Source organism: Macaca fascicularis, chromosome 7 (assembly GCF_037993035.2).
Source record: "Macaca fascicularis isolate 582-1 chromosome 7, T2T-MFA8v1.1".
In the NCBI taxonomy this organism is placed as follows: Eukaryota; Metazoa; Chordata; class Mammalia; order Primates; family Cercopithecidae; genus Macaca; species Macaca fascicularis.
The window spans coordinates 115033224-115054205 of record NC_088381.1 but is presented as its reverse complement, the minus strand read 5'-3'; the positions used below and the strand labels follow the sequence as shown (position 1 = coordinate 115054205).

The window sequence follows — 20982 nt, the reverse complement described above, 5'->3', positions numbered from 1 at the left end:
ATGATTTAAATAATGTAGAGTCATGGAACAGAAGCAAAAAGTTAATTGTGTATTTTTACCTCGTCTCTCTTAAATTCATACTGTGCTCTCATTATTTCATTTTTCAACTATATCTTGATTGATAAGGGTGCTTTCACTTACCACCTACCCCTTCCGTGTTCTTTCTTTACCCTTTACACATTGTCTCCATGTAGCCACTCGCTGATCACTGGATTTACATGGAAAAAAAGTCATAGCAGACACTGTGTGTGTCTTGCCTTTCCTCCTGTCCTGACCTGGAGGTTACTGCAGTTTCTTTGGACAGATTGCATGTTTATTATTCGATCTGGCAACTTTCATTGAATGCAGGAATGTGTTCAGCCAGAGCATGAGATGGGAAAGTTAAGGCCCAATTAATGAGGAGCAGGAGTTGACGGATAAACACCTGAGTCAGGCTCCTTGTTCTTTAGATAGAGAGCTTTGAGGTGCCCTCAACTTGGTCTCTCAGAGGGTTCCTAGCAGCAGGGAGCCAAGTTTCCCACAGTGATAACCTGCTCATTAGTGCCCCTTTACTGGCGTTTCTTCTATCCTTGGTTTGCCCTTTTCTGCTTCTTCAATGTTTCCTGTGATCTCAGCCCAAATGAACTGCTGTGCCAGGACCTGCTTTTAAGGGGATTCAAACTAAGCAGTTATTTCCTACCTGAGCATTTTAAAATTGGAGTTTTTTTCTGTTTTTTTTTTTAAATTATTATTTATTTATTTGTGTGTGTGTGTGTGTGTGTGTGTGTGTGTGTGTGTGTGTACGTGTGTTTCTCCTTCCTCACAATGTTCTCTGTGAATTAGGTTACTCTATAATACTTAGATTATTTCCATTCAAAAAAAAGAAAGTCTTGAGCTTAAGTTAGAATATCTCTAATTCAAGGCAACTGGAAGGTTTATACAGTTGTTAACTGCTTTCTAATTTGCTTGGAGTCTGGATGGAAAGCTGGGTTCCTTTTTCATAATTAAGTGCTCCAGATCTACAGAGAGTCAAAGTCTGTAAGAATGTAAAGATGATTAACACTGTATCCTGCTTTCAGATTTTAAAAAAGATGCTTATCTTCATGTTTACCTATTATGTTAGGTAGCGACAAAAACAAAGCACCTAAGAAGTCAATGACTTCTGCTAAAATAGTATTTTCTTTCTATATAATGTATTCTTAGTTAATCCCCAAATTAAATATTTGCATCACACACCCAGCATACGTCATGAGGAACTGAATCACTACAATTTTTAGTGGGCGTGAACCCCAGTATACAAACTTGGGTTTGAAAAATATGTATCTGTCTCTACTATTTCATAATTCAATATTATTTTTTCTTTCAACTCCCTATTCTGCCATAACCTCAGAAAACTTTATCAATTTGGAATTCCCACTTAATTTAAATTCTAGGAGATGCTGTTGTACCAAGGCCTGGAGCATGAGATCTGAATCCTTTGACAGGCATATATTTCCTGAGACTTCTCTCATCCCTATTGTTTTGGCACTTTTTAGTGCTAGCTGGTCTCTCTGCTCCCTCCATTCCACCACTGTGGACTGGGAGCTGTTTCCCTGGAACATGGGAGTCTTTTCCATGAGATGACTATGTCCTTGTCTACATAGGCAGCCACACTCAGTGAGCTCAAATAGGAAGGGACAAATTGATCTCCTATGATCTTGAATATCCAAATGTTTGGGATTTGGTGTGGGTCAAGAGGCCAGTTATTCCTCTCTTGGACCCACTGAAATGTCTGTTGCTCAGTCCAAGAAAACTTTGTTTGCCAGGAGAAGAGGTGCTTATGGGGACATAGGAAGAATTCCTTTTTCTCAAAGGTATTTTCTAAAATATACTTTCTATGTTGCAGTTATTGAAATTCTATTAAGATTTTATGATTTTGGAAAATAGAAACCACAGACTTTTTGCTCCCCTTTCCCTTCCTTTCTTTCGCTTTCTTTCTCTCTTATTTTCTTGTCATTCAACTTCGCCATGCCTCTCCAGGACCAATTATTTCTTTCTATCTATCTATCTATCTATCTATCTATCTATCTATCTATCTATCTATCTATCACTTTGTGCATCCTTTGTACTAGCTATTATTGAAAGGGCTTTAGATTATGCATGTTAAATTATCTAAATGCTGCAAGATAGTTACAATTATTTTCCCCATTTCAACAATGGAAAATTGAGACCCTCAACTGAAGACAAAGAACTTACTCAAGTTCACATAGGTATTAAATGGCAGAGTCAAGACTTGAACCAGGTACCTTGCTCTGGAATTTGTACTCTTACCACTTAGCTATCACATTATATAATACTTCACAGAATGCAATCATGACACTTTTCATCTGGCTGAAGAGTCATAGTGGTAGCCTGGCTAACATACAAGGTAATATGAAGAAAAAATTGACAGGGGTAGCTATGGAAACCTATAAAAAGAGAATGACTAACCTAGAATGTTTTATGTTACTCTTTGTATACCCCCAAATTAGCAAATGATTCATCCAATATGAGATATTTTCCTTCAAATATTTTAATAGACAAAAATATGTTTATGTTTTTCCTATATCAGTTTTTACTCAAGGACATGATTTACACTGAAGCTTGATAAATCCTAATGTCTCTGGTTCTTAAGCAAAGGCTTACAGTTTTAAAAAGCTGATATTTATGAAAGAAAAAGTAAAATAGGCCGGGCGCGGTGGCTCAAGCCTGTAATCCCAGCACTTTGGGAGGCCGAGACGGGCGGATCACAAGGTCAGGAGATCGAGACCATCCTGGCTAACACGGCGAAACCCCGTCTCTACTAAAAACACAAAAAATTAGCCGGGCGAGGTGGCGGCGCCTGTGGTCCCAGCTACTCGGGAGGCTGAGGCAGGAGAATGGCGTCAACCCGGGAGGCGGAGCTTGCAGTGAGCTGAGATCTGGCCACTGCACTCCAGCCTGGGCGACAGAGCGAGACTCCGTCTCAAAAAAAAAAAAAAAAAAAAAAAAAAAAGAAAGAAAAAGTAAAATACTAGAACAAAATGACAATGATTTCAACTTTTTTTTTTCTTTTTTTGAAATTTAAAGCTAGCAAATTTTGGTATTAAAATATATATACATGTTTTAAAAGTCTTGAAATTGTTATGTGTTTTGTGGTCTACCTGGGCTATTTTTAGTTTCAGGTATAATCAGATAAAATAAGTGCCACCATCAATAAAAGTAACTTGAGCAATACTGTGTTTTCAAGTCAAATTTGGAAGAAAACATTTTTAATAATGTTGTGAAGGTAGTTCTAAAATGTATTATAGTTAGAACAGTGATCTTGTTATATATGCATTATTTTTAAACTTTGAAATTATCTTAAGCTTTTGTTCATTAAATAATATCTAATAGAAAACAACTCATCTGATACAAATCAATTTCAGGGGCAAATATTCCTTGACTTAATGTCACCATTGTGTGTGTCCATAGTCCAAATATAAGCTGTTTATGACCTTTAGGCCTTGGGTCTTTTAATTAGACTAAAATGTGATGTAAAAGAAATAAATTTTTGTTAATATGATATAAATGTTGAGATCTCTATAGTTATATTTTAATCAAATAATTTTCTATGATTATGCTATTTACTTTAAGTCAGGCTATAGAGATTTTCTTTACCTCTTCATGACGATATGTTAATAATTAAGTATAATGTCTATTTTCAGAATATTTAATTAGTAATGTCCTCCATCAATTTAACATTAAATAACTCTTTGAGATTTTTGTCACTAAAATATGGCAACTTTTGCATACTTTTTCATGATGTGCATTTCCCAACAGATTTTCAATCATAAATATTTATAATTTCATATTAACTCTTCAGAAGGGCTAATAGTATGACATTTTAAAAATTCCCATATTATTTAAAGTGATGTTGGAAGAGTCAACATGAAACATTGATGTTTAAAAAGGTCATACAGGCACTTCATGCCTTTCCCATAGAACTATAATGTGGAATTATTTTCTTGCCTCTTCTGGCGTGTTTTTTTTTTTTTTTTTTTTTCAAATAAGGCAGACAATTTTGAACTTCACAAGTAGTCTAACTTTTATTCTGAGTAAAACACTCAACTCTAAGCTGAAGTTAATATATTTTAAAAAATCACACAGTACAATTGAATAGTTTAAATATTTCTAATATAGATTGATTTCATACAATACAGCTCTAACATTGACAAAATATTTCTGAATGTGTGACTTGAAATGTCATTATAATGTATTTCCCCTGTTTTTATTTAGGGATGCATTATTTAGGCTAGCACGGCAGTGGAAGCAGAAAAAAAAAAGTGCTATATGTGAATAAAGTTTTTGTACAGTTTCTATTTGGAGTGTTTGATGAAAAGGCTGCACACAGCTTTTTCTATTGAATGAATGTTTATCTTTGTATTTTTTAACCTAAAAGATTACAAAAGACTTGTTTTTAGTAAGGGATTATTATAACCCAAACAGTAGTGGCAAGCATGGTTTAGTGGCTGTTTGAGCTCTCAAATGTTTGTTTATAAGTTTTAAAGCAGTGTTTATAGGAGCTCACTGCCTTGACCTTTGTAAGTGAAGAGGTTAGAGATGAAGTATGGACACTGCATTAGAATTAGATGATTTTACGTTTTCTTTTGAGAACAAAAATCAGGCTCACTGAATGGTAAAAGCCTGGGTGATCCATGACTTTATCTGTCACTTGGTTGTATTCAGATTGCAAAAAATTATCATTTCATCTCAGAATGATCCAAAAAATAAATGATTAACCATCTTCACCATGAAAATACAAGGACTGAATATCTGCAGTATCTGTACTGGGAATGATAAAAACAGAAGACGATTGTCAGCATTAAAAAAGAAAGGGATATTTTGTTTTAAAACCTTAATCATGCTTATTATTCCAATTTCAGAACAATAATCCAGGAAATACAAATTTTATTTCCCCTTTCTATGTGTAAGATTCTTAATACAGTTCTACATGTTTATACCACTTAATTAAAATAAGAAACCATTAAATCTTGTTTAAATTTGAGTAAGAGAGTATAATACAGTATGATTTTGGCAACAGAGGACTGTATTTCATTTTAATTTCTTGAATGAACCAATATAATGCATGCTGTTGAATTCTAGTTGTGGCATATCTAAATAGGTGCATGTTCTTTTGTTTATGTCTTTTAGCATCACCGTCAATTAAACTCTTGGTGGATGATCCTATAGTTGTAAATCCTGGAGAGGCCATAACATTAGTATGTGTTACAACAGGAGGAGAGCCTGCACCTTCTCTCACCTGGGTCAGGTCCTTTGGGACTCTGCCTGAAAAGACTGTTTTGAATGGAGGAACTTTGACCATACCTGCTATCACCTCAGATGATGCTGGTACTTACAGCTGCATTGCCAATAATAATGTGGGAAACCCTGCAAAAAAGTCCACCAACATCATTGTGAGAGGTAAGTTTGCTGAGAGGATGTTACAACATAGATTCCTAGGTTAGGCTCTCAAAAAGCGAATAATGCTTGATACAAAATTACCTCTTCAAATATTGCATATATCTTTACGGAGAAAATCATGTATAAATCATAATGGTGGGTAATTATAAGTGGAACTTAAACAGGTTAAAGATTAATAACAGTGCTTTATATTTGCATTGAATAGCTTTCATAACACATTCTTAGTGATACCATCAAATGCTTTTTATATGTTGTTAAAAAAATTGAAACAAAAAATGTGGCATACAGCTTAAAACATTCACTGTGTAAAATATATGGATTGTAACATAGTTTAGGAATTCAGTAAATTTATCAATTTAATAAACTTTCATTCAGCCCCTATTACAATCATGGTTTTAAATTGTGAGGTTATATAGAGATCTATCAAACATTATTACCCTGTACTCAGGATTTCACTGTCAGATAGTGAAAATAATATTTATCAATAGTCATGTGATAAGGTGTTTGAAAAGAACAAACAAAAGATATAGAAATTAAAGAGAAATGTATAGCCACTTCAGGCTGAGGTTATTAGGGAATATCTAATGACATTTGTACTAGATCTTATAAGTTGAGTAGTGTTTTGACAGATTGAAATTGAGAAAAGACAGAAAATTCAGAGATAGAACATGCAATGCTTATTTGAGGAACTGAAGCAAAATGTAAGTCAGTAAGTCAAAGTAGCAATGCTGTTCTAATGTGGCCATTACCAGCTAGTATGCTGGCACCACGCAGGCATGTTTTCCCTCCATTTTGGAAGATGGAAAGAAGTTCTGAGGCAGATGTACAAAGAGACCATATGCTTCTTCATGTCTCACTTCACCTGGTATGGTCCTGGGTTGGAAGTGGAGGGTGGACACTGATGCCTCTGAAGTTAAAATAGACATCCATATGCTGAAGATGACCTTTTGAACATGCAAATGAAAATTACTTATGATGGAAGCAAAACATAATCAAGTGTATAGAGATAAACATGTGAATATAGACTGTGGTGGTTTTAGTTATCTGTTATGCAAATTATTAGAAATATGCAATTTGACAAAAGTATACTCTATTCAAAACATTTCAAGTTACAGTGTAAATCAAAACACTGTGAATAGCATACCATCTGCCACAAAATTGTATACCATACAATATTTAGTAATTATAACATGTACAATTATTTTACATATCAATACAAAATAAAACATACTGCCAGTTAAACTACCATAATGTGTTATGAGATAGAAGATTATTGAAAAAGCTCTTCTAAATTTGTTTATACTTAGATTTTCTTTTAAAACATGCTTTTAAAATGTTTCTTTTAAAACATTTATTAGCCTACATAAAGAGGCCAATAAAAGCAAACTAAATTGATTAAATTATTCATAACACTTCACACTCAGAACTCGACTTCTAAATTAGTTTTTATTACAAGGTCATTGATGATGATGCTTTGCTATACGATATTGTTCTTGTGTCATTAAGAGCATTAATAATTCCAAATTATAGAGAAATACTGTCTCTGAGATTTTCTTTTAAGTCAGGTCATGATTACTAATAGCAACCATGACAGACTATTGAATGTAAGAGGCATTCTGATCTCAGAATTGTTAAAATATAAAAATAAAGATGGATTTTAGAATCAATGAAATGTGCTCTTTGTTTCAATTGTTTAACAAACTTCTACTGCACAACTACCATATGCTAAGGATGCAGCAAATGTAAGGAATGCATGAGTGTGACTGCAAAGATCAGTGACTAAACGTCTGCCCTCAAAGGAGTTTACAGTCCGTTATGGAATATAGAAATACAAAGGAATTGTATATGGAAATATATAGAAAACAAATAATTCACAATGGAAGTATCCAACTTTTATTTTTAAAAATATTAGTATTGAGAAATGGGGCACATTTTAAGCCTTGTGTCAGTGAGCAACCAGATTCTGTTCTCTTTCTACCCCATTTTTTTAAAAAGAAATAGAAAAATTGTATTGTCCTCGGTGTTTATTTCTATTTTTTGTTTGTTTGCTTTAAAATACTTGTTTTTCTAAGTAGGCATAAAATAATCTACCAAATCTTACTGTAATTATGAAAGTATTGAAGTATGATGATTAAAGCATTGAAGTATTGAAGTATAATGATGAAAGTGTAATATCAAAGTACCACAACATCTGTCCTTAAGTGCCGCCGATACAATGCAGAATCTTTTATTCCATTATTTTATCAAGAACAGTAACTTGTTAGAGAAAAATGATGAATTGAATTTAATTTTCATAATGGAATCATTTGCAACTATATGGAACCCACATACAACTGGCAAAATGTCCAGTATAAAATATCTATGTGGCTTATACACCCTTTATAAGGGACTAACCCAGTGAACAGCAAATATGTGCCTAGAGAATGATTTTCTCCTCTCTACCCCACCTAACAAGTTTCACCTGTATTCTTACAAAAGAAAGTTTCCAACTTTGACATGAAATACCTGAAATCAACAAAGCCTTAAAAATGTATTTCTTCGGCCGGGCGCGGTGGCTCAAGCCTGTAATCCCAGCACTTTGGGAGGCCGAGACGGGCGGATCACGAGGTCAGGAGATCGAGACCATCCTGGCTAACACGGTGAAACCCCCGTCTCTACTAAAAATACAAAAAACTAGCCGGGCGAGGTGGCGGGCGCCTGTAGTCCCAGCTACTCAGGAGGCTGAGGCAGGAGAATGGCGTAAACCTGGGAGGTGGAGCTTGCAGTGAGCTGAGATCCGGCCACTGCACTCCAACCTGGGCGACAGAGCGAGACTGCGTCTCAAAAAAAAAAAAAAAAAAAAAAAAAATGTATTTCTTCAATCTTATGATTTCTTTTTATGCCTTTAATTTGTCTGATGTGTACATTTGCATAATCGTATTATATTGCTAGTGGGACTTCTCAGCAGTGGCATTCACATAATTCATAAAATCAAGTTTGTATATAATCTTAGTGAATATAGAAGTAGCCTTGGTTTTAAAGGATCCTAGATTAAACTGTGGGGAGAAAAACCACTGCAATAATATGAGGCATCTGATTTCTGGTCCACAGATGTCAAGAAATTCAGTTAAGGAAAACAGTTTTCTTTTTATTACACAAAGAAATTATTTTCAAGCCTTCTGAATGTATAGACCTCTGTGAGTCTTAGATGAACTGTGTCATGGATACAGTAGATATAGAAACCTAGGTTTATCTCCTCTCATTCTTCTCTGTAATTAAATCAGGATCCATGGACCAGGTTTCTGAGTAAGCACAAAGATATTTTGTGCATGGAATTCCCATCCTCATTTAAGAAGGTCCATGCACAGAATAAGAGTGTAGAGTGCTGATAGAAATAAAATTCAAGAAACATTTCTGAATTCTTTATTCTACTTTTATAAAAATAGAGAACAGTGTAAAGTAAATAATGGAGATAACACTCCATGTAGATAAGAAGTAGAAAACTGAATACAAATCTCATATGGTTTACTACTTTGGGAGAACATTTATTAACGTAGCACCAATGCCTTTTCTTATCATTTTTTTTTTTTAAATGCAGTGACTGAGCTACATTTCTCCTAAGTTAGGAGAGAAGCAGTTGCCTAAAAGGCATGTTGCATTGATTTCCTATCCACATGTTCCATGCCCTGAGCTCAATGCTTTCCAAACTTCTGTTAGATATGACACTTCCATGTAAAGGTCTCTGTTTTCATGCTTCATTCTACTTAGAAATGCCTACATTTCTCTTGTGTCATGAATTAAACCACTGTGTTGAACATGTATGGTTCAAAATATCAAGACATTACTGTATTTTAGTGTACAGTGGCCTCTTTGAATGTTCTGTAGTATATTCAAATCACAAACACATTTAGTTCAGTGTTTTGGATTCATGGTCCAAAATAGTAATAACTCTAAACCTGATTTAATGCAAAATTCTCTCCCCTCCCCAACTTGTGTCCACTTTGGGCTGGAGACCTGAAGTAAGAAAAGGAGATGGAGCACAGTTGGCTTTTTTGTCTATTATCTCTCCACCTACCTCTCCACTTAGCCCAACCCCAGCCTGATAGCTAGGTTCTGACCACCCTAGCTCAGAGTGAGCTATGAAGATCTGTATACAAAGCTTTCCCAATTCCTTGGTGACATGTTAATGGACCCTTAGAAAGTTTCTCTACCCAGACAATATATGCATCTATGTAGATCAAAGCGAGGTATCCAGTGATTGGGCATTTCCCTGAGTCCATGGATATGCCACATTTCCTGAGCATCTTGTGCTGTGCCCCTACCCCCTCTCTGCTGATGGCTTCCTTTTTCCTCTAAGCAGCCAACTAAACAGAGCCCAAGACATGGTCATGTCCCTTCCTTGTGAGACTCACATCTGTCTGGTGGAAATGCTTACCAATAGACTATGAGAGCACATAAATTTCAGTGTACTACCTCTGTTCTCTTGCCACACCGGTTTTAGTTTCCTCAGATATGAGTCAGGCAACATTGGAGGGAAAATATTTCAAAGCTGACAGGTCCCATGGAAAGCTCCTCAGTAGGACTGAAATGAAACAGACAGAGTCTCCTTTCTCCACCTTGGATTTGGAAGAAGTTGCATCTCACAGTTTTCTCTAAAGATATCCTTCTAATTAAATTTGGTTTCTTACTCTTCTTTTACCTTTAATTGTCTGTAAAGTCTAAGAATCATGGCTTGAGATTTATTCCACTTTCTCCAAAAATTCTACGTAAGAGGGAGGTCTGTTTTGCACTTACTATGGAATTCTGTGTGTTCTATTTTCAGGTAAAAGTGAGCTGGTAAAAGTCTATTCTATCATCTAGCTTTACAAAAATGTAGGAGGATTAGAGGAATTTTCAGATTTTCTAACTGGCATTCTTGAAGGTGATTTATCAGCAAGTCCTTCTGGTTCTGTCTTCAAAATATACTTTTAATCTGATCCTACCTTTCCATGTTCACTGCTACCACACATGTCCAAATCATTGATGTATCTCTCCTGGTTGATTAAAATAGCTTTCTATTGTTATTCTTTCCACTGTACCCCTTTTTTAGAAATTCACCTGCTATATTAGATAAAGTAGCCTGCGCTAAGTTAATAAATATACCCATACACGTAATTTCTCAAAAGAAAAGAACTTCAGATTTTGTTCATGAAAGCGTACAGAGTGTTTACTAGTTCATATTGCTGCTGAGTGTACTTGGGGTTGCTCCATGTGGTCATTCAGGTATCAAGGCTCATCATGTCTCTGCCATCTTCAGTCAGTGGCTGCTAAGGTTATTATGGGTATTACCTCCATCCCTGTCGTCGGGAATGGGATGGAGCTTGAATGAGCACACATGGGAGATTTTTATGGGAAGTACACATCAGTTCCAGTCAAGTCTATTGACTGGAACTCAGACACATGCTCATACCCAATGACTTGAAGGCTGGAAAATTCGTGCTATGCACTCAAATAATTTTAAAAATCTCATTATCCTGATCAAATTCCTCCCATAGCTTTTCATCTCACCCAAAATGGAATTAAAATTCCTCATCATCATTTCATATGCCTCCCATTTTTAGTTGCTCTACTTTAGACACATTGGTCTTTCTGCTTTGAATGTTGTTTTTCAAATACTACCCTCTGGTAAACACCTTCTCTGACTCCCCTATCTTAACATAGCATATCTCTAATTTCCATACCATGATTTATTGCTTCTTATCACATCACTACCTAATAATTCACTACCTGGAATTATTTTATCCATATTTCTTCACTTATTATCTGTCTTTTTAATAGGACTATAGGGGTACAGAATTTGTCTGTTTGTTGTCTTATTTAGTGATGTAGTCTTGGAGCCTAGAATATTACCCAGCATATAGTAGATGCTCAATAAACATGTGGTTAGTGAGAGAATCTCTTTTTTAAGTTCATCGGCTCATATTAGATTTCTTTTCTGGGTATGACTCTTTGATAGCCTAAGTATGTATTAAATGATGTTAAGTAAAACTAGAAAATTCCATGTACATACTCAATCATTAAATAATTTGTGTGATGTGACCAACTTGTTTGAAAGGCCACATTGTTCTAATTATTTATTGCTATGTAACAAACCATCCCAAAAGAGTAGCTTATAACAATAGTAATCATTTGTTTTGTTCATAAATCTGGGAGTTGAGAGGCTCAGCTAAAAAATTCAGGGTATCCCATATAATTGCAGCTAGAGGGTGGTTAGGTCTGCAGTAATCTTCAATTTTTTTTATTCAAATATCTAGTGCCTGTACTAAGAAGCTCCTACAGCTGGGCTCCTCAGGGCAGTCTGTCTCTTCTCTTTGTCTCTCTCTCATTCTTTTCTCTTTACATGATTTCTTCACATGGCAGCTTCAAGGTAGCCAGACTTCTATAAGACTACCAGACCTAGTGTTCCAAGAACTGCATGGGTTTTTGTAATGTAGCTTCTGAAGAAATGCAGTATCATTATTGTATTCCATTCTTCAGTGCAGTGACAAAGTCTGACCCAGTCCCTGGAAGGGTCAAATATCTCTACCCTGTTATGGAACAGACACGTTTTAAAGCCACTGTAGTATGCAGTATACTTCATAAACTATATTCTTCACATCATGCTCCCATGATGCCTTGATACTCATTTAGACCTTTACTTTTTCCATTTTTGAACCCATAGCCTCTGCAAAATGACACTGTAAATGATTTTAGAATCAATGAAATGTGCTCTTTATTAATTTTAGAATTATTTCAGCATTTTTTTTTTGGCTAGGATCTAAGAGTCCTAATATAAAGAAGTAAAGAAGTATGTCAATATTGAAATAGAGTTAACCTTTGTGGAAGAAGTCAATATGTATTCAGTGAGGCATGAATTTATACTTTCCTAACTGCACAGAAATATCCTGTAACCTACAGGAACATCATAACTCTGTTCCAAAAAGTCATGATTTAACTAATTCTAGTTTATCGACGTGAAAGGACTGTATTTTTTAAAATATCAATTTTAATATTAAGTAATTTATTCTGAATATATTTGACTAAAACATGTAAAATATTAGCACTGCTAATATTTCTAAATTATCTTTATGCTTATTACAGAAAGACTTGTAATTCCAAAGTTTTATGATTAAAAGTTTTTGACATTTGAGTGTACCAGTATGTTTAGAGAATAGTAATAAATAACATTGATTGAGCACTTATTGTGTACCAGGCTACCAGTAACACTATATGCATAAGCTTTTTAATCATCTCAACACAGTTATGAGGTAAAAAATTATTATTCCCATTTTTTTTCAAAAGTAAAACAGAAGGCCGGGTGCGGTGGCTCATGCCTGTAATCCCAGCACTTTGGGAGGCTGAGCAGGTGGATCACAAGATCAGGAGATTAAGACCATCCTGTTTCATCCATGTCCCTACAAAGGACATGAACTCATCCTTTTTTATGGCTGCATAGTATTCCATGGTGTATATGTGCTATACATATGTAACAAACCTGCATGTTGCTCATATGTACCCTAGAACTTAAAATATAATAATAAAAAAAATACAAAAAAAAGACTATCCTGGCCAACACGGGGAAACCCCCGTCTCTACTAAAAATTACAAAAATTAGCCCAGCGTGGCAGCATGTACCTGTAATCCCAACTACTTGGGAAGCTGAGTCAGGGGAATTGCTTGAACACAGGAGGCGGAGGCTGCAGTGAGCTGAGATTGCCCCACTGCACTCCAGCCTGGGAGACAGCCTTTGAGACTCCATCTCCAAAAAAAAAAAAAAAAAAAAGAAAAAGAAAGAAAGAAAAAAAAAAGAGCATTAGGTAACTTCCCCAAAGCAAGCTTTGTTTAAATAATAGAGCTGGGATTCAAAGATCACACAATAAGTTTCCAGGGCCATTTTCTTAGCCAAGGAGCCATTCAAATTTTAGCCAAGTTTTTACAGATATTTAATTTTCTCCCAAATATTTGAACTGATAATGGTCCTTTTTTATTTCCTCTATTCTTGCATTGCCAAAGATGTACTAGGGATTCTTTCTAGATTGTGAATCCCTTCTTTTTATATTCATGAAAAAAATCTCAACAATACTGAGTCTTCAGACATTTTTCTTAGTAACATTGTTTTCTTTCCCATATATACAGACTCTTTGAATTGAAGGAAATTCTGTTTTTGTTAATCAGTATTTTTCCTCCAGTAATGGTGGACATAATCTTACTTAATGTCAAGTTCTAACTATCATAGTGTTTACAGTTTATGATTTTCTGAATATCATTATATTTTGAAGAACTTGATATGACTGACTTTCACTGGCTTTCTTATAAATGACTGTACAAAGTTTTTAAAGAATTTGTAGTTACTGGAAGAGATCAATGGGATCACTAAAGACAAATATTTACGTAACAAAATATTTGCATAACTAAAACATTTAGCATAAGCAAGAAAATACAACGTATACTTACAAATGTGTGTTCACTGTTTTTGTTGAAAGGTATGTATCTTAAGCTATTAATCGGAGTGTCAATCAGAGTTAATTGGCAATTTCCTAGAATGATTTGATAAAATTTAGCCCATATGCCCATATCCATTTCTGAATATAAATTAGTGGTGAAATTCCAGTTACTGGGCCAGTGTAGTTCTTCCCAAGCATTTAGATTCATCAAATTTAATTTTTAGTCAATAGCTTTGTTACATAATCTTTCATTATTAAAACTATAATGATGATGGCTAAAATTGTAGAAAACCAATGCCTTCACATTCCCCAAAAGCAGAACTGTCTGCTCTGTGCAGGTGTCCCAATTATTCATGCAGATTAAGTGCTTATTTCTCTTTTCCCAATTTAATATTCTGTAGTAATTACACCTCCCCAAAACACCAGAGCGAATTTTATTGTATTATTGTGTAGCTCAAAAATGATTTCATTATTATCTTTTAAAAATTAATCAAGGCCATATAAAATCTAAAAATTATCATTCAGTAGTTCTCATCTGAATTTAGGTAGCTCAGTTTCCTTTTGTAAATAAAATAAATATAACTTATCCTTGTTAATTAAAATAATTTATGAAAATTATCATAAATACAATTTCAAATAAAAAATTTTGTCTAGATATTGAAAAATCTTATAATTACTTTTATGTAGTGATATTCAGGCAGCTTAGTTATACATGATTATTTTATTAAAACATTTAAATTTTCCTACTTAGTAAATGGAGTCTCCTTTGTCATATTTACTCTAGCCAAGAGAAAATCTTTCAGTTTTCTTTTAAAAATGATAATAGTGCTCTAAAAGTCAGCACTGGTTAGTGTCCAGAAAAGGGGGATTTTATTCAAATAATAACATTTCTAAATTTTTTTAATTAGTTTCTGTGAGACCCTTGGTAGTTTTTTTTGTTTTTTTTTTTTTTTTTGATACCCTACAGTTGTAAAACAGTGCCAAGACAATGAATACTAATATGAAAACACATAATTCAGCATTTTTACCATTGTTATGGCACGAACTTAATTCCCAGATTCACTGGCTTACCAGATTTAGTTTGGACTAAATGATCTATAGGCAGGAAGATATCGGGCAAGGTATCTGTGATCTGGTTGTGGTTTTGCCTTAAATTAGCTTTCACATCATGGATATGTAAATAGGCCTTTGGTTACTTCTCTGTGATACTAAGAAACTGCAGTACATAAGCTTTAAGATAGATTTGCTCTATCTATAATTATTATTATTATTATTTTTGAAATGGACTCTGCCTCTCAAGTTCAAGTGATTCTCATGCCTCAACCTTCTGAGTAGCTGGGATTACAGGCACCTGCCACCACACCTGGCTAATTTTTTGTGGTTTTTTTGTAGAGATGGGGTTTCACCCTGTTAGCCAGGCTGGTCTCAAACATCTGATCTCAGGTGATCCACCCCCCTAGGCCTCCCAAAGTGCTGGGATTACAGGTGTGAGCCACCTCACCCAGCCAACCGTCTATAATTTTATAAGAGCAAAATGCTCCGTGATCCATACTCATTACAAATGGAAGAGGACATGCGTCTTTATGGATTTACATGTATTAACATATAATTATTGAAGAACACTAATTTCCTAATGAAGTTATACTCTAAAAAACTATGTATAGATTATTTATGTCAGGATATTAAACCAGGAAAATAAATGCAAGTGATGCTATAATAGGTATTTTAATAATTTCTCCTCTTTGCTATATCTGTGTTAGTTGCCACAAGGGAAAAGTCCTTGAGGCCATAGAGTTCATATGCTTATGTGACAAAGATATCAGGGCAATTCTCTCCATATAGCATGCAAAAGAATAAACTAACATCACAATTGATGCATAGGCAATGTGCTGTTCAAATCTCAGATGAAGAAACAATTCTGATTAGGGAGATAGAGAAAATTCCTCAGAGGATGGTTCCAATTAGCTGGGCTTTGACAAATGAGAGTCTCTACATATTCAGAAATAAAATATCTCTTTCATTTGCTGCCCAGAATGGTGACATTAACTAGTTTTTTTGAACTTACTTCATTTTCTTATTTATGAAGTATTAGAAACTGTTGATAATTATTTAAAGTAAAAATATCTATGTTTAACTTCTATCTTTAATAATAGAATCTTTTCAAAAAGTAAGTATACATTCTATTCTCTGATTTCAAAATAATGCTTAAAACTTATTTTTGCAATTTTGAATTGCATGAGATTTTACATACAATTTTTAATTGAAATAACAACCTGACAAATTTTCCATTTGCCGTGTTTTTGTTTCTCTTTGAATTCTGTCCAAATTCTTCCAATATCAGTGCTCATTCTAAATGCTTCCAATTATTTCTAAATATATTTAATCAAATATAATTCTTTAATTGTTTATTTTCTAGATTCCATAGGAAAATTTCTTAATTTTAGTTTTCAAAGAATCTTCTCATCTTCTTTTTACTTTGTTGGCTCAACAAATATACTTATCTGAAAACTGTATGAAAATGGAAATCATCAACCCAGTAATTCAAATGCATCTTAGCCAAACAATCTGTTAAGATGAACTAAGAATTAGTGACTGCTTAAAACAAAACAAAACAAAACAAAAAAACTTACACATTCAAAGTCCATAATCACAGTAGTTAAAACTGATTAAACTATACATTTAAGACAAGAACATTTCAATGTATGTAAATTATATTTCAGTATTCAAAATAAGATAATTAATTTAAAAGCATTGGGATATATTCTTTTCTGCTATCTTGAAGTTTATGTAAAATCAGTGTTACTTTCTCTTTAATTGTTTGAAATAATTCTGAGGAGAAGCCGTCTGGGCTTACAGATTGCTTTGTACAAAGATTGGCAATTTTAGATTTACTTTTTATAATAAGTATAAGACTAGCCAAATGTTCAGGAATAAACATTTTTACATCTTAGTTTTGTTTTTATAGGAATCTGAATATGCCAGTTCAGTTGTCAAGTTTATTAATATAAAGTTGTTGTAATTCCTGTAATTATGTTTTTTAATTTGGGGGGAAGAGGGTCCAGGGTGTACTGGTAAACCAGCTCTCTGGAAAAAAAAAAAAGACTTGATTTACAGTATTTACCAATTTTCATGGCATATATAATCAGATCATGGCCAATATCCAAGTTTTGTAGTTGGAAAGAGATGCATATAATCTGCTGTCTTCCAATTCAATGCTCATTCTAAATGCTTCCAATTATTTCTAAATATATTTAATCAAACATAATTCTTTGTTTCTGTCACAAGCAAGACTGAAGTGGTTCCAACAAACCACTGTTGTAATCTGTAGTGAGACCAGACTGTGATATTGATCATCTGTGTCAATATCATTCAATTTTTCTCTATTAGTTTTGCTAGAGGTTATTCAAATTCCTTAGTTATTTTGAAGAACCAACATTTGAATTCTAGGTTTTCTTGATTGTTGTACATGTGTTTTCTATTATAATGATTTCTATCCTTGATTATTCCTTCCTTCCATATCATTATATTTCAAATGCTAATTATTTTTCTAATTTTTAAAGCAATGATTTGAGTATTGATTTTATCTTTTCTATTTTTCCTCATGTAGCCTCTTAAGACTGTAAATGTTCCTTTAGAGGTACTATTAACTGTATCCCAAGAGTTCTGATATGTAATAAGTTTATTATTATTCAGTTTGAAAGACTTTCTTATTTTCACTGTGATTTTTTTTTTCTTTGACCCAAGGATTACTTAGAATTTTATTTCTGAAGTTTCAAACATGTGGGTTTTCTAATTATATTTTTGTTATTGTTTAATTTCATTTTGATCAGAATTTAGATTCTGGATATCTTAGCATGTGTTCCTATAACAAAAATACCATAGACTGGGTGTTTCTAAACAACAAAAAGTGATGTCTCACAGTTCTAGATCCTGGAAGTCCAAGATCAGTGCATCGGCATGGTTGGATTCTAGTGAGGACACACTTCTGGGCTGCACACTGCAAACGTTTCATATCCTCACATGGAATACAGCAGAGAGGGAAAGCCAGCTCTCTCTGTAACTCTTATATGGGTACTAATCCCACTCATGAGATCTCCACTCTGATTACTTTGTCTAATCCTAATTCCTTCTGAAAAGCCCCACGTCCTGATACTATTACAAATGGGTTAGGGTGGGGAAGTAGGGTTACAACAAAAGAAATGTTGGAAAAACACATGCGTTCAGTCCATAACACTGAATTACTTTTATTTTTACTTTATGACTCAGCATGTCAGCTTTATTTTTTTTAATTTTTGCTGTTTTTTTAGCTTCTTGAAGTGAGAATTAGATAATTTACTCGAGACTTTTCCTCTTTTCTACTGTATGCATTTAGCAGTGAAAATTTCCCTGTCAACACTTCTTTAGCTGTCTTACAAATTTTGGTATCTTCTGTTTTCATTCAGTTCAGTGTATTTGTTTTTTAATTTCCCTTGGTACTTCTTCTTTGACCCATAGATTATTTAGACGAGTGTTGTTCAGTTTCCAAGAATTTGGAGATTTCCTATAATCTTTCTGTCACTTATTTCTCTTTTAATTCTATTGTGGTTAGAGAACTCACTCCGTACAATTTGTTTTTTAAAAAATATGTTGAGGTTTGTTTTTAAGCAGCATATGGTCTATCCTATGTTCCATGGGAACCTGAGAAGAGTAAGCATTCTTCTGTTGTTGGGAATAATGCTCTATAAATGTTGATTTGATACTATTAGTTGAGTTCTATGGAATCTTTGTTGATTGGTTATCTAGTTTTCCCATCTATTTAAAGGGGGGATGTCAAAGTCTCCAAGTATAATTGTGGATTTGTCTATTTTTCCTTTCAGTTCTATTTGTTTTTGCTTCACATATTTTCTGCTTGTTTTGGATGGGGAAAGGTATATACAGATATACAATTGCTGTGACTTTTTAGTGGTTGGACCTTTTGTCATTACATATGTCCCTCTCTGAATCTGGCAATTTTCTTTGCCCTAAAGTCTACATTATCTAGCCACCCTGCTTACTTTTGATGGTTGTTTGCATGATATATATTTTTTGTCCTTTTACTTTTAATCTACCTATATCATTATATTTGAAATGAATTTCTTATAGATAATATATAGGTGAGTCAAGTTTTTAAAATCCACTCTGCCAATCCTTGTTTCAATCGGTGTATTTAGATAATGTACACCTGAGTATAATTATTGAAATATTAGAGCTTGTCTGCAACTTACCTTTCGTTTCTAATTCTCTATTTCTTATTTCTGTTTTCTTTGTCTTGACCTCCTATGGGTTTCTTGAACATGAAGAACTTCCTAGAATATGGAGTAGTGTACTTTTCCCTGTTCCTTTCACTAAGTAATCATTTTAAAGCAATGATTTGAGTATTGATTTTATCTTTTCTATTTTTCCTCATGTAGCCTCTTAAGACTGTAAATGTTCCTTTAGAGGTACTATTAACTGTATCCCAAGAGTTCTGTTTTACATTTTGATGTAGAATATTTTTAAGAGTATGTTTTTATATAGCTTTCCGCCCTCTACCCCACCCACCTAGGCCCTAGCTATATTTCTAAGAGTTTCTCTGTATCTTTAGACATTTTATAGTAAGTGCTTAAATGTGGATTTTTTTGTGTGTTTATTGTGCTTGGATTTTTATGAGCTTCTTGAATATGTGGATTGCAGTTGTGTAAGTTTTAGAAAATCTTGGACCAGCATTTCTGCAGATATTTATTTTTTCTCATTCTTTTTCTTGTTTCCTTCATTAATTCAATTTTTACTTATGTTAGACCTTTCACTGAGTGTTACATATTTTATGCTGTTTCCTAATTTTTCCTCCTTGTTCTTCTCCATCTGTGCTTCAGTCTACGTATTGCTTATTGCCCCATCTTCTTGTTCACCAGTCTTGTATTCTCCTGTTTCTAATCTACTACTAGACATATTTATTGAATTCTTCATTTCACTTATTTAATTTTTTTCATTGTAAACTTTACATTTGATTTAGTTTTATAGGTTCCAATTATCTGGCAAAATTTTTCATCTTTTCATTTAGCTTTTCCCAGCTTTGTATCCTATGTTCTTAAGCACTGCTATCATAGCTATTTTACTATTTTTATCTGAGAACACCTGTTTTGATCATCTGTGGTCTGTTGACTTTGCTCTATTTTTCTTTGTCTTCTCTCTTGACACGTCTTATTTTTTACTGACTGCCATTTATTTTGTATGAAAAACTGGCTCAGGATTAGGTTATCTTTCTTCAGAAATATTTTTCTTTTCTTTTTTATATTACTTCATCTTATGTTAGGCAGATAAAGTAGTCTTATTGTTTCATTCCAATCAGGGGCTGAGCATATTGAAGATTGGCTTGGTAATGCTATATTTGTCTGCTATTTGCCCTATTCCTAGGACATAACCTTTCAGTGTTTCCAGTCGAATACTCTGGGTCATTCACTGCAGATTTTTGCTTGCATTTTCAGCCTACAGCTATATACCTGAAATAGACAATGACTTGAAAGAAAAGTAGCTATAGTATGCGAAGCTCATTTTTTGTTTTGTTTTGTTTTGTTTTCCTTCTCTGGAATTAGATCTCTCAAGTTGAGGTTGCCTGAACTGATATCTGATACTTTCAAAAAGGACTTAAAAAATCTCATTGGATTTTCTTTTTTCTCTATGGGAGTGTTGATCAGCTGCCAGTGACCCCAGAAAAGTCAGAAATGGAAATGCAATTCAGTGTACTTTGAACAGAATGTATTTGTAGTGAGATAGACTAAGTTTGTATGAGTATTTGAAGAACAATGATGATAGAACACAGAAAACTCAAATTTTATAAGTGAGTAAAATAAAACATAACTGAGTAGCTTAAGTTGGTTCATTTTTCCAGCATAAATCTGATACTGCCTTAAACTCCTATAGTTAAAGGAGCTTTTGCTATCTCTTAAATTTGAGTAGCAAAAAATGTAACAAAATCTGAAAAGACTTATAATCTGATGTATTTACATAGTAAAGGTGATAACAGTAGCATAATTTTACAACGTAATGATCAACAGCCCTGAAACAATAATTGGCAAATGGTTCCATCAGAAAATGATGACAACAT

At 33.8% G+C, this 20982-nt stretch overlaps 1 protein-coding gene across 8 annotated transcripts in view; it reads left to right on the top strand.

Moving 5' to 3' along the window:
- Positions 1–20982, top strand: part of MDGA2 (MAM domain containing glycosylphosphatidylinositol anchor 2) — an 841756-nt gene that overhangs the window by 569132 nt on the left and 251642 nt on the right. For all 8 annotated transcript variants that reach the window (XR_006699884.3, XR_010588464.2, XR_012415765.1 and 5 more), the window contains exon 6: positions 5170–5439. Coding sequence is in view for 4 of the 8 variants with exons in the window: in XM_073997338.1 (XP_073853439.1) it covers positions 5170–5439 (270 nt within the window). In the remaining 4 variants the exon portion in view is untranslated. The remainder of the gene's footprint in view (positions 1–5169; positions 5440–20982) is intronic.